Consider the following 14,080-nt stretch of genomic DNA (forward strand, 5'->3'; position numbering starts at 1 on the left):
CACAAATGTTCTTGGCAATAAGAATTTAAAGAATAAACATAAAGTCCTACATTGATCACCTCAAAGCCTTGTATCTTTTGTCTGTATCATACAGGCTACTGAGAGGTGATCTTTGCCTGGAGTACAAGGCATACCTGGACCCTGTTTTGATAAACTGAAAAGTCAGTAGTACATGGAAAGAGTGAAAGCACTTTCAAGAGGCCAAGATAGCTCACGGTGAATATGCTATTGTCTTAATAAAGAAATGCTGTGGTTTCTCAAGCTGTGTCATATGCTTAGATAAGTACATATCAAGGGGTTCTTCCCTGAGTGAGAGAGCATATGTATTGCCCAAGAACAAGAGTCAGATGAGTTTGGAGTTAAAGCCATCATTTTGCACTGGGATTTTGTGTGTGTGTGTGTGTGTGTGTGTGTGTGTGTGTGTGTGTGTGTGTGTGTGTGTGTGTGTGTCAGTTATTTTCTCTGTTTAAGCTCCAGAGTCTCCTGCATCCTCTGGGGTTGGCATGCTTTGGGCCCTCCATAATGTATGTAATCAAATGAACCTGGTCTTCACCAGGGTTTCTACATCAGAGAGTGCGCAACTATAATTTGCTATACCTTTCCTTTGCTAGCTCTAATAGATGCCCGAGTCGGAAGTTAAATTCTGGTCATCTGAATCGTAGGGATTTATCTCCTTATGTCAGTGGAGCTGGCTGAACATAAGCATTTTGAGTGAGGTACGATTTGGTTAAGAGCCTTAGCAGCCAGATTGCTTAGCCAGTGCATTCACCAAAGTTATTGTAAATGCACACCATCTAAAGAGTACCCCATATGAGACTCATCATTGTGTTTTCACTTTTATTTTGAACTCTTCTCAGCTATGCAGTCCACAAAAGAAACTAGGCAGTCCCAGTGGAGCAGTTTACATGAGACAGATGTTGACAGCTTTTCTTTCAGGTAGAATACATTGTAGGGCAAGCAACAAAAGCAGGATTACACAAAATACTAATCAGACTGACAGTTGTCAAGGTCTCAGGCTCATATGGTTTACTTTAGGACTTTCTGATGCCATTTGACTTGCTGATGTGTAGTAAATTCATTAATATTGAATTGGAGGATGTTGTGAATGTTACGTCATCTCTTTGTCACTATACGTGGTATTCTATAAAGTGCTGAACTTTGAGTCGGTCCATGTAGAACATGTTGTTTAGGCCTTGTATCCTTTTAGTAAGGTATCTAAAAGGGGCATTATATTCAATGACTGACCTAATGAGGGCTGAGTAAAGGGGGCAGTACCATCCCTAGATCTAGACACAATCCCTTTGACTAAATTTGACTAAAAGTCTACCAGAGTAGGTCTTTCACTTAGGGTTCCCCTATCACTTTCCCTTTACCTATATTTTGATACCAGTCCCTGGTAGGGAAGGCAGTCTCCAACCTGCAGTCTAAACTTTTTGGCCTTACCGCACTCAGTTACCATTCCCTCTCTAGTTTGCTCCCAGGTGGTTTTCTCCAGTGAGTTCCAGCCTCATTTTGCCTACTTTCAGTATCCTTTATGTATCTTGAATATTCTTCTAAACTTAGGTCCAATGTGAAATCCATCAAGCATCTCCATAAAAGCTACTGTGCGCATTATCAGACGGGTTTTTGTACATTAGTTAAAACTACCACCCGTTTTCACTTTCAGGTAGGATTACCTGTCCATAGGTAGATGGATAGCCTTTGATAAGTCCAGTTCGTTTTTTTATCAGTGGTTTTGTAGAGCCCATTCATTCTCTTTGCTGGTATCTTCACTATAAAGTACATCTGCTTTTAGTAATACAGTGGGATCCTTAACAATACCAGTTTGTCCAGTGCTATGTATCTAGATAAGTGGGGTGACCATTGTTTTGACAAAACTCCAATTGAAGCATATGCAGTGATGTTTTCCTTTGGAGCTTTCAGCTGTTTACCTTTATCCGTTGTAATTTTCTTTCCAAATGTTCATGTCTCTTTGTGTCTTTTTGTATGTGTTTTTTCCCCTCTCCTTTATTTCTCTGTTTAAGTTCCCCTTTGTTTTCCTGTCCCTTCTTCTTTCCATTCAGATTGTCTGGAGCATCAGAAACACCCCTACTGTTTCCTTCCCGTTATCTGATAACTGCTACACCAACAGATGACGTGAACAGTGGACTGTTCTTGTTCTTCCTTTAAACATTTGATATAGAAGTTTATCTGCCTTTTCACCTACTTTTGTCCAAAAGTGTGCTCACTTTTCCCATTCATTAATATGCTTCATTTCTTTTTTTTTTGTCATTTTTTACTTCCTGCTGTTCTGTTGCATTCTTTTCTCACTCTTTCCTTTATTCTTTATAACCTCCATAGCTTCCTACACCATATATATCGTCTTGACTTCTTTTCTTTCTGTACCTCTCCTGGTTATAAAGAGGCTTCTCTGCGTTACTTTAATGTCAGTTCAACGTTTCCAAGTGATTTAGCAAAGATGCTTTACAGACGGAAGATCTAATGATAAAACCAAAATAGAAAAATAAATAATCAGACATAAACATGAATCCAAAACTGTTTCTATTGCTTTCTATACATAAAAACTTTGCACACCTTGTTTCCTAGCAGGAGACTTTCTTTCATCCATTGTTTTATTTCCCAGTTAATAGCCATTAGCACCTTCTTTTCCATGTTCACCCTCTCTTCTCTCTCCCCTCCCATATTATAATTATACTTCTGTTGAACCGTAATCTCCAGCTCATCTTCAGTGTTTTTTTTTTCTAATTCTTTACATTTCAGGTATTTTGGGAATGGTTAGAAATGCATATTTCTTTCAGCTTACTTTTGCTTTTTTCTCTCAGTCTTCCTTTTGTTGGAAGAGTAATACAAATAACCAGTTCTGTTAATTTATTTTAGTCCCTATTTCAGTAAAGTAGATTATTTCTCCCTTTTCTCCACCCTCAGTTTAGAAGCTATTCTCCTTCATGTTTTTTCTGTTTTGTTCTTCATCCCTAACTGCCTGTTGCTTTAATTCCCATAACACAGTGAATACCCTATTTTGTTTTTTTTATTTGGGGTTACCCACCACCTCTTTTCCATGCCTCAAAAAACAAATAAATAAAATAGCAAGTGACTGTAATTTGTGATTTTAGCCATAGACATTTAATGCTTTGATTAGTGTCTCATCCAGCAGGTATGTCTGTGTTGTCTATCTTCTCTTGCCACTGTGAACTCATAATCTTGGTTTCTGGTTTTACTTCCTGCAACTTTACTCCTTCTCCTTTTGTGGTCTACTGGTACTTTAGCTTTCCATTTCATTGGCATTGTTTTTTTTTATTCATTTTAACCTCTCCTGCACGAGATAATCACAGTATCCTATTTTATTTTTATTACCATTTCCCTTGTAAACGAAAGAAACAAATGTCATCATATTTTATGTTTATGTTGTGAAACCTACCCATTGCTTTTCCTCGTTGTCCTAGGTCTCCTTTATTAAGGCATTCACCACTGCAATTGGTTTTCTTATTACATATGTCTGGTTCCCTTCAGATGTTATGTTCTTCATAGTTAGGACCAGTCTTAGGTGAAATTTGTCTGCCCTGCCTGTACTTGCCTACTTATGGTAAAAAATGAATCCGTTTCTGGGTATGATTAATACCATAGAAAAATCTCTTGCTCTTATTTCTCATGTATAATGACTCCTAAGCATAAATCATCCCATAATCTTCTTGTGGGTGTACTGTTTCTCTTCCCCAATGCCCCTTGAGTTCATTCATACGTTTACTAAACAAACCTCCACTAATTACCCTATATATCACACTGTAAAGTCACCCCCATTCCATTGTATCATGTTGCCTGGTATAATTCAGCTCTGAGATCCACATTTTGAGCTTGTTAACTGCCCTTTCTGCACATATACGACTAGATTTTAAATGACACCGTTTCTGGAGGCTACTGTAATATCATTAACAAAACTGTCTCATTAATTCATGTTGTTCATTCTATCATACTTTGCAAGTTGTATGGCAGTTTGCATTTTGCATGTTTCTTTTATTTGATTTAATAAAATGTTATGTAGGGAATCAGTATACTAATACAGTTTTTAACATGTGAATATAAACTAGACTGTTAATCAATTCTGCATCTTCAGGAAAGCTCTACTGAAGTGAAGATTTTTTTGGAGCTGGATTAACTAGTGAAGTACTCAGGAATAGTTTCAGAATTGGTCAGTGAGTACTGGAATGCAGTTTGCTGGATTAAGCTGCTGTATTTAAAAAGCTACATACTGAAGATTATATTGTATTTAGTTGTAGCCAAGAATTTGGCTTTACCTTAACTGTTATATGCTCAAGGCACTGAGTGAGCAGCTTCCTTTACCTGGTTGTCCACCTCTACTAGTCATAATGTGGTGTGTATCCTTGCCTATCTCTGGAGCAGCTTCTAGCCGTTGCTCATCCTGTTCTGTCAACTAGTTGACATCCTCTTTTTTCACCTTTTTATCTTGCTGTGTTCTTAGTTTGCTTCATGTACTACACAAATGTATTGCTCACAAATTCCTTGAGCAGCTTTCTTTCTCTGCTCTACTTACATTCCTTTGTCATTCTGTAAGTAAACTGACAAGTTCTTGTTTAAGCATACTTTTATCCTCATATTTTCATGCATTGAGTATGATTTTAGATAGGTTTGTTGTAGGCAGTGTCCTCTTGAGCCACTTATTTTTGTGGTTAAGCATGCCTTGAAGTAACTGTCAAGATCTGAAGCAAAGGGCAAATAACTTTTTTAGAACTGAAAATTAATTGTGTTTATCTTCACAGTGCAAGTTATAAACATTAATTAAAGTAATCAAAATGAGGAAGGTGTAGAATGGGAAAGAAATTGAATCTTTTTATTTTTTTATTGTGTATGCATCAAACATTCTGTACAGCTGATCAGGACAGATGCCAGCTTATTATAACAGTAGTTTGTGGAATTAATTATGATTCTATTCTGCTTCAGCTTCTTATCAGAGTAAGGATAATTTCTGGTGATTTAACAAAGTGGCTTTTTGCATAATGATTTAAATAATTTCTGTAATGCATAAACTCATTTCAACTTCAGCTGTACAATTTTAGAATTGTTCATAATGGAGGCATAACTATACTTGCCTTGTTTGTTGCATTATTTTAGCATTTGTTGTATGGATTGTATTGCACTGACATTCTGTCTGTACTGTATTACTTATTTTTTTTGCTGCCCTCCCCCAAGACTAAGACTGAAATTGGCCATTTGTGATCAGTGCTCTGCCATGGTTAACAAATTCAAATAATCAGATCAGCAAGTTATCTTGAACTAAATGCTAAAATAGATAATTTAGCATTTGTATGTATGATTGTTAGATTAGCTGGACACCAGGTTGTTAGACTTGTTAATGCTTTGATGTGTTAAGATAAATAGTAAGAATTTGTTTAAAGCATGGTCTTCCGTTATATCCTGTAGTCTACTACACTGTAATAACGTAAGTAAACAGCAAATTAAAATGGGATCCATGATGTAGAATCACAGCAGGAAATTAACTCCTTGCCTGAATGTTACATGTAAAGTGAGAGATCTGATGCTAGCATTGTATAGTCTTGATATAGCCCAATCTTATCGTCCTTCTGCAGAACTGTAAATATGTAGAAAGAATACAGAAGAGAGCAGTGAAACTCATTCCTGGAATGGAGGATTTGAACTCCGGGACAACTGTATGATCGTTTTTTTCGCAGTGGATGATAGAGGAAGATGTTAATAATGGTCAACAGATTGCTGAATGGAGGAACTGTAACCTGTTGCAAAATGCTGCTTAATGTTTCACAAGGTGTTAGAAAATTGGCAAACTGAAACTAGTTATCAGTGGTGGAAGACTCACTTACACTTAATTAAACATTATCTTGAATTTCATATCCATTAATGTCTTGGCAGTCTTTTTTGCAGTACTTCAACATTATTAAGGTTTCTTGAGTGATAACCAAAAGATAAAGGAATGCAATTTTGAATACTTTGCATGCACTGAAACTAAACTATGCTTTAAATATTTTCATTATTTCAGTTCTTTTCAGTCTGGTTACAATCATTTTCTTATTGCATCCAGTTATTGAGGTGCTAATAAAAATAGATATTGTACTTGTTTCTGGATGCCTCTGGAGTTTATAGAAGCTCTGCAGTAAAGGAAGGTGTCTCAATGTAGTGTATGGCAGCATACTGCCAAAATGCTATTAATATTTTTGACAGATTCAGTAATAAAAATGTTGCAATACAGTGTTGACTTTTTCTTCTAGATTGCTTTTGCCTCTGCTAGCCACTGCACTTTGCCCTTTCCCTTTCTCAGCATTAAAAGCTTGCCAGTGACCCACAACGTGCACATATCCCACTTGCCAGTGTCCCACAATGTGCACATATCCCGCTTGCCAGTGTCCCACAATGTGCACACATCCCACTTGCCAGTGTCCCACAATGTGCACATATCCTGCTTGCCAGTCTCCCACAACGTGCACATATCCTGCTTGCCAGTGCCCCATAATGTGCACACATCCCACTTGCCAGTGTCCCACAAGGTGTACATATCCTACTTGCCAGTCTCCCACAACGTGCATATATCCTGCTTGCCAGTGCCCCATAATGTGCAGATATCCCACTTGCCAGCTTCCCACAACATGTATATATCCCATTTGCCAGTGTCCTACAATGTGCACATATCCCGTTTGCCAGTGTCCCACAATGTGCACGCATCCTGCTTGCCAGTGTCCCACAATGTGCACACATCCCGCTTGCCAGTGTCCCACAATGTGCACATATCCCGCTTGCCAGTGTCGCACAATGTGCACATATCCCGCTTGCCAGTGTATCACAACGTGCACATATCCCACTTGCCAGTGTTCCACAATGTGCACATATCCCGCTTGCCAGTGTCCCACAATGTGCACATATCCCACTTGCCAGTGTTCCACAACGTGCACATATCCTGCTTGCCAGTGTCCCACAATGTGCACATATCCTGCTTGCCAGTGTCCCACAACGTGCACATATCCCATTTGCCAGTGTCCCACAACATGCATGTATTCCCAAATGAAACCATGTTCTTCCTGGTTTTCTCACCTCTTCTTGATGTCTCAGCACATCTTCCATCTACAATAGACCAATGCATCTCTTTTAAATTATGATGGTAAAGTTTCCTTTTGTAAGGAATGCACTCCCAAAAACTGACTTGCAGTAAACAGATGTGTGGATTTGTGTTCTGAGTTTGATGCACGTTACAGATTCTCTGCTTTTTAGTTTTAGGTTGACATTTTTGGAACCTAAGCATATTGACATTCTTCAGAAGAATCCCTCATTGTCAGGCTCAATGGCACAGGACAGGATGGGTGCCTGACTGCATATTTTCTAGCACAAGATCAACTGCTGGCCCAGCCATAGAGCAGCCCTATGGAGAGTGATGGCAGTGAGCTGTCCATGTTAGTTGACCTATCCTTGGGATGAGAGAAAAGGATGGTTCTGGTTGAGAGTGTGCTTCCTCCATTGAACAGAGTTGAGCACTCACTTAACGGGACTATTCTTCACTGAGGGGAGAGGGACTGTTTTGACAGATTACATCGTGTGAGAATGTTGAGCAAGAGGGATTCCTGTGTGAGTAATTTCTTCATAAAGTCCAAAGTAAAGTAATTGCTGCAGAACATAGTATTGTAGAACATGTGAACATATTCACAGTTAAATGGTAACTTTTGGCAGTATCATATTGTATTTTTTTTTGTTAGATGTATTTGATAACAAGGTACATGACTATATTTATAATCACACTGTTTATCTCTTTTGAATCAATAAGGTATGCAATTAATAAGACTTCCATACTCCCCGGCAGCTAGTGAAAGAAAAAAAGTTAAAGAAATTGCCTAGTATAAATTGGAATTATGTGCCCCAACAAAAAAATTATAAGCCTAACAATCTGCAGCAGTTTAGGAAGCAGCTTGCTGTACGCCTAAAAATGATTATCAGTGCAAATGTTTTTAATGCTCAAACTAAGCTTCCTGTTCTCATCTTTGATTTTCAAAATGTTGATTACCTGGCTGAACTCTTTGGAGTTATCCCAGATGTACTAATCAGATAGTGTTCATATTGTAAAAACTGTAAATGTCTTTTGTTATTGTAATCATGAGTCTTTGTAATGCTTATAACTGTTGCCCATTTTAATTGTATTCCTCTTTGTAATATATGTTACCATACTATAGCTTCCAGGTGGTTCAGGCTATGACTGAAAAGGGTTCGGGGATTCAGTTTATATTTTCAGAGAACTTATTGCAAACTATTTTTTTTTTTTTGTATTTATTGCAGTCCTGTAATAAGAATGTTCTTTTTTACCATTCATGCTGTTTGGGTGTCAGTCCCAACATTCATAAATGAAAATCTTTGATAGTTTGAGGGAGTTGGGAGAGGAGGAGTTAAATTTCTGTAGTTGCCATATCACCAGCCTGGACTCATACTGCATACTGGTAGTGTCTCTAAGAAGGTCTAGCCACCGAGGAAGGAGTGTCAGAAGTACCACTAATTCAGTCTGACTTCCAGGAGAAGACAAAAATGATCTGGGCCTTAATACAGCTTGCATGATAGTAACATTATATAGAGTTGCCAGTGGATGGATGAACAGAAGGATCCCGTACATAATCCTGTGTGAGAGTAGAAAAAGGATAAGGTAAGGTAACATGTGACCAGTCATCAGCAGATGTCTTGAACCACACAGGCAGCCTCCTCTTTGTAACCTGCAGATTCTTTCCTATCTGATGAAGGACCAGCATTGTACTCGTCATCTGCTGGTGACTAGGAAGCAAGTTAGACAGGTATATCCCCAGCAACCATCTTTGGACTTGTAAGTGCCATGGTTTGAATACCATCCTTCCTGTGCTGGAACATTAGGTTGACTAGTCTTCTCCTGGTGAGTTGGCACAAAAAAAGAACATTGTGAGCATTCTTTAGTTGAACTTGAACTGGAAGAGCCTTCCTCTCACATCCCCCAAGTTGTCACCTTGCTGCTAAGAGATGAATTGGTGTACACTACCCTTACACATTTCTGTATACATGTAGTGCATCTGCTGTATTCCTTTTCAGACTAGACTATAAACTCTTTTTTGTTATTGATATTTTTGTTGGGACTTGACACCAGTGCAAGGCCCTATCACCACTTTTTATAAGCAGGAACCCTATTTTGTTTGTGTTCCCCACACCTTGTACATTTTGGGCCTGTTACCTTCTCGCTAATACCTGTCATCTCTCACATTCTGAAGGTGTTGGATGAGCATAGGCTGTCCTTTGCTGTAGCTATTTCAAGAAATGTGCTTCATTTCTCCTCTGTGTCTGCCATGGAGGAAGATTCTGAGGGTCTTAGATTGTTGCATCTGAAAGAGGTGAGGATAGTGAGGGATCCTTTTCTTGCAGCTACCCTCCAAATGACCTGTGTTGTGAAGAGACCCTTGGGCTAATGAAGTTTTGTATGGCTTCGCCTGTAGCCCCTTTGCCTTCTCAGCAGAAGAAGCTTTGCCAGCATTTGGAGAAGGAGAAGGGCGAGAAAGATCCTTGGGTTATCACCTCATATTCTCTGTTATTAAGGATCTTGCCTTTCTGCTCTGAAAGAACCTGATTTGTGGTTATCCCATAATGGAAGTGGGATGACATCATTATCAAGCATCTTAGAGCAGATTCTTATGAGATCTGTTTAGTCCAGCATGGGTCCAGAGGCGTGGCATTTTTCCTCAGTGCCTCTGGATAAGAAAGCTTTAGTGTGTGTGAAAAGGAGGATGATTATCTTTGTCACAGCCTGACTGTTATTTCTCAGTTCCACTCTTACTTTGTGGGCCAGGCTTTGTAGTAGGTGGCAGAACTCTATGATTCTGTGATCGAGGAGCATTTAAAAAGAACTTACTGGACCTTCATGCCGCTTGCTGTAATTTTGAACATATGCTGAGACTAATGCTGGCTTAGGCTGCTGTTATAAGGGAGTTTCCTTCTATGCAGGCTTCTTAAGACATTATTGAAGACTTGCAGTTAAAGAAATGGTCATCTTCTTGCATAGTCTCTGTGATGTCTTTCCCCAGCTTTCTCTTCCTCTGGACCAACCTTGCACCCCCAAAAAAGAAGAAAAAAAAATTTGCTGGCAGAAGAGGGCAGTCAAGTGTCTGTTAGTGTTGTCCTGTCTCAATATCCCTTTCAAGACTTCCAGGAAAAGTACTCCATATAGAATTCCTTAGCAGTCCTGTCTGTCCCTCAGGATTGCCCTGGCTTAGAGAGCCTACTTCCCCAACGACTATAGCTTACAGTGTGATTTCATATGGCTGCTTTCTGGAGCTTGTAGTTTCACCTGTCCCAAAAATTCCAGTTGGAGACCAGTCATATTGTGTAGATCTCCTGGAGCAGGACCATACTCTGCTCCTCAAAGAGCCCCTATAGTCTATTCTGCTTTTAAAATGAAAACAAAATTGTGAGGTTATTCATACCTTGTTCTACGTAGCATAGTGTGGTGATTTCTCCTATCTCTGCTGTCATTGATTTCAACAGGCGCATATTGCGTATTAATTTACAAGAGCTGACTTTCCAGGTTTCATGCCCTTGCTTCCATGAAGGGGTCTGTAAGATATATTTGGACATAATGGATGTCTTCTGGAACTTAAGTGTTTGTGAATCTCACAAGGAGTCCTTCATTTTGTTCTGAGTTAACATCTTTGTTAGAGGGTGTTGCCTTTGTCAGCTGTATTCAAATTGCTTTCCAAGATTAGAGGCTTAGTAGTGGAAGTTGTGTAATCTCCTGTTCCTGTACTTGGATGATTTGTATCTTGTTACCCTATCAGGTGACTACTTGGTAATGACTGCCTTTTTGTGCCCTACCATTTTTGCAGGGATTGGGGGTAAACATAAACTTGGTAACTTCCTTGTTAACTTTGTTGCAGATGATTCTGTTTATTGGTGTGGACTTGGACACTGTGTAGTGTTAGTCATCTGCACCCATTAAGAGAGACGTGTAATTTATGGCCTTAGTGCCTCCCTCTTCTAAATTCTCAAAAGTTTTTAGGTTTCTAATATCATGACTGGAATAGACCCCATTCTTAAGTCAGGGTATGATTAGAGTTCATGAAATTAGTATTGCTTCAGTCTTTAATGTTAGCCAAGAATGATTTTGTAACACCTGAAATATATCCAGAGTTCTGTCCTGCATTTGATATGGAGTTGCATACATCAGTTGTGTATTTAAGTATGATTCTAATTTATTTTTCAGTAGTCATTTTACTCCTGGGTCTTTTCCTCATTGCTGTCATTTCTGCTTGCAAATCCTTGTATTTTATGACTTTGCGTCTTGCGGTACACAAGACACTGTGATTGCAGTTGCAGCAATTTTAGTGATTAACGCTACTTTTTTCTTCTTGGACTACTGTATCTGATTTTCTTTCATCTGTTTTCTCAATTGTTGGTACTGGGTGATTCCATGTGATCTAAACTTCGTTGATGATGTTTTGTGGTTTCAGGTTTACAGTGCATTGTTTGCAAAATCACCAATGCAACAGTCTTGCCACATTGTTATGCCTTTCATTCTATAGGTCCTTGGCTATGAATGTATCTCACCCAGCAACAAGTTGTGCAACTGTTTCCAGTTCTCTTTTACAGAACCTACATTTGTCTGTTCCTGACATGTTTTCAGAAAATTTTGTAAACCAGTATGTGTGCAGTCCACTATCTTGGGCTGGTATTAATAGCATTTCATCTTTGTTTAAATTCGCCTCACCTTAATCATTACTGATTCAAATCTTAGCATGTGATTGTTCTAAGAGTTTTCTATACTTGCCGCTATGTTTGTGGACTTTACAATTTTATAGGTTCATAGGTTGGTACTAGGCTATCAGCACTAGGGCCTGTACAAGCCTTGCCATGACAGTTCCCTGTATATTTCTTCCCTGGACCCCTGTCTAGCAGGGCGACTGACATGATCCCCGGGGTGAATTTCCTATCTCCCATCCAATCATCAAGGTTCCTTTTGAAGAAGGCCAAGGAGGCGCTCTGCTTGACATGTATGGGCAGTCTATTCCAGAGTATGGGGAGTCTCGGGGACAGGAACCTATCCCTCCAGCATGTTTTGTTTATTGTGATGACAAGATTTAGATCCCTGGAGCGTGTAGCTGTGAGGGATTGGGATTTCTTTAAGTGGAGCATGTCCAACAGCTCAGGGTTTGACATGGCCTTGTATGTTAAGCAGAGATCGCCTCTGAGTAGACGATATGCCACAGAGTATAGCTGGAGGTTTTTTTAGGCGGTCAGCATATGGCATCTGCTTTAGGCCTGTGATTCTTTTAATGAGGTATTTCTGCAGCCTTTCCAGCTGTTGCAGATGTCTTGTGAGGTACATACCAAACGTGGCGTCATATTCTGTCATGCGTCTAATGAGGGATGAGTACAGTGGGACAATGACCTCCTTTTTTCTGGATGAAAAGCCCTTAGTGATGAGGTGTGCCACATAGAAGGATTTCCTCACTGTTGTGGCGATGTGGTTATCGAACGTGAGACCACTGTCCACCTGTGTCCCTAAGTCTCTCATCACACTTTTGATCTTTAGTGTACTGCCACCTATGTGGTAATTCATGGGTACATGTTTTTTTTCCAGAGGGGATAACTGTACATTTCTTGGCATTAAGCTTGAGCCCATGGCTCTGGCACCTGGCATCTGTTTCTGTAAGGCCCTTTTGTAGAATATCCACATCATTTGGGGATTCAGTAATGGCTCCCAGTTTGCAGTCATCTGCGAACTTTGTTAGCCAGATTCTGTTAATGTTGGCCTATACTTCAGAGAAGTAGATGCCAAACAAGAGCGGTCCCAGGACTGAACCCTGGGGTACTCCACTTGTCACTTGTCTGGAGCTAGATTTGGAGTCGGCTACTTTTATAGTCTGGGTTCTATCAGTAAGCCAGTTGGCAACCCATCGAGTGACGTAGGGATTTTGTCCTTTTCTTTTATACTCTGTTTATTTGGCACTTTTAAATGTCTCATTCTCATCTTGTGGTTTGATTTCCATTTCCACTCCTTTCTGATACGCTTCTCTTTATGCTTTAATAGTTTCACTGTGTTTGGATCTGATGAGGTCAACAAATATGCGTGCAGTCACACAGCTGTGGACCTGTACATGAATTCAGTTTTGAGGAGGCCTCCTTCAGATAGAGGTATAGGTGATCTTGGAATGCAATGGATTTTATATATCATTTGATAAGCATGAAGCATTTTTCTTGTACAACTGATTAAATGCAGTTTGGGGCCAGTCAGTCGCACCAAAGCTGTAAGTTAGAACAGAACAGCAAACTGATTTATAATTTGGACTTTATTCTTAGATGTGAAGGTGGTTTTCAGTATTAGCTTTAGTCATCTTAAGTATTGCCTTGGTAAGCTTTGTTGTCCACCATTTTGATCACTGCTGCAGTAGCCTTAGCTAACAGCTGGCTAGCTTCCAGTGCTTCAGGGCATCTTCCACACCCCCAAACAGTCAGGCAACTCGGGCTGAGGTGACTAAAAGATGAGTTTGGGTGCAAAGCTCTTTGGGGCTTCGCCGCTGCCAAAGAGTACGCTCCTCTAAGGTTTTTGAGGATCAGTAGTCACCTTGAGCTTTGCTTTGCTGGGCAGAGAGGTTCTCTTTGGGGAAAAAACTTCCAGTTTCTTAATTTTATTGATGTTTTATTATTTTCCTCTTCGAGAAAGTTATTTTAAACTTTAGAGTGATGTGTTGTAACAGACTGTCCTGAGTGTGTAATGTACATTTAAATGGAGTGCTCAATTTTTCAGTCAGTATAAAAGTGCTGTAAAGTAACTGAAAACATTTTTTTTTCTGTGGAAAAGTTGTATTTTACTTTTGAGGGGCTGGTGTGGTGTTTTAAAGTGCTTCTTACTGTGTTTTCCTGCCAAAATAAATAACTTCTGTGGACTAGTAGTATTTACAGACAATTGCTGCTTGTCTTTCCCAAGAAAGAGGCACAATTTTTGGCTTGACCATGGAACAGACTACTGGTCCCATGGGCAGTCCTCCTTCCAGCCACAAAAAGAAAAAAATTAGGCGAACTACCTTTGCCACCACAGCAGGCTAGCAAT

The 14,080-nt window shown here is 39.5% G+C and overlaps 1 protein-coding gene across 3 annotated transcripts in view; it reads left to right on the plus strand.

Annotated features, from left to right (window-relative positions):
• The window catches only part of CTDP1 (CTD phosphatase subunit 1), a 2,700,378-nt gene that overhangs the window by 1,888,806 nt on the left and 797,492 nt on the right, over window positions 1-14,080 (plus strand). Inside the window, exon 11 of one of the 3 annotated variants that reach the window (XM_044066997.1) lies at window positions 5,604-5,886. The exons of the other annotated variants lie outside the window; for them this stretch is intronic. Within the exon in view, the coding sequence (XP_043922932.1) occupies window positions 5,604-5,619 (16 nt within the window). The 3' untranslated portion in view covers window positions 5,620-5,886. Of the gene's footprint in view, window positions 1-5,603; window positions 5,887-14,080 lie in introns of those variants that run through there. 3 annotated transcript variants of the gene reach the window in all.

The sequence above is a fragment of the Protopterus annectens genome, chromosome 3.part1 (genome assembly GCF_019279795.1).
Source record: "Protopterus annectens isolate FY-2018-M chromosome 3.part1, PAN1.0, whole genome shotgun sequence".
NCBI lineage: Eukaryota > Metazoa > Chordata > Ceratodontiformes > Protopteridae > Protopterus > Protopterus annectens.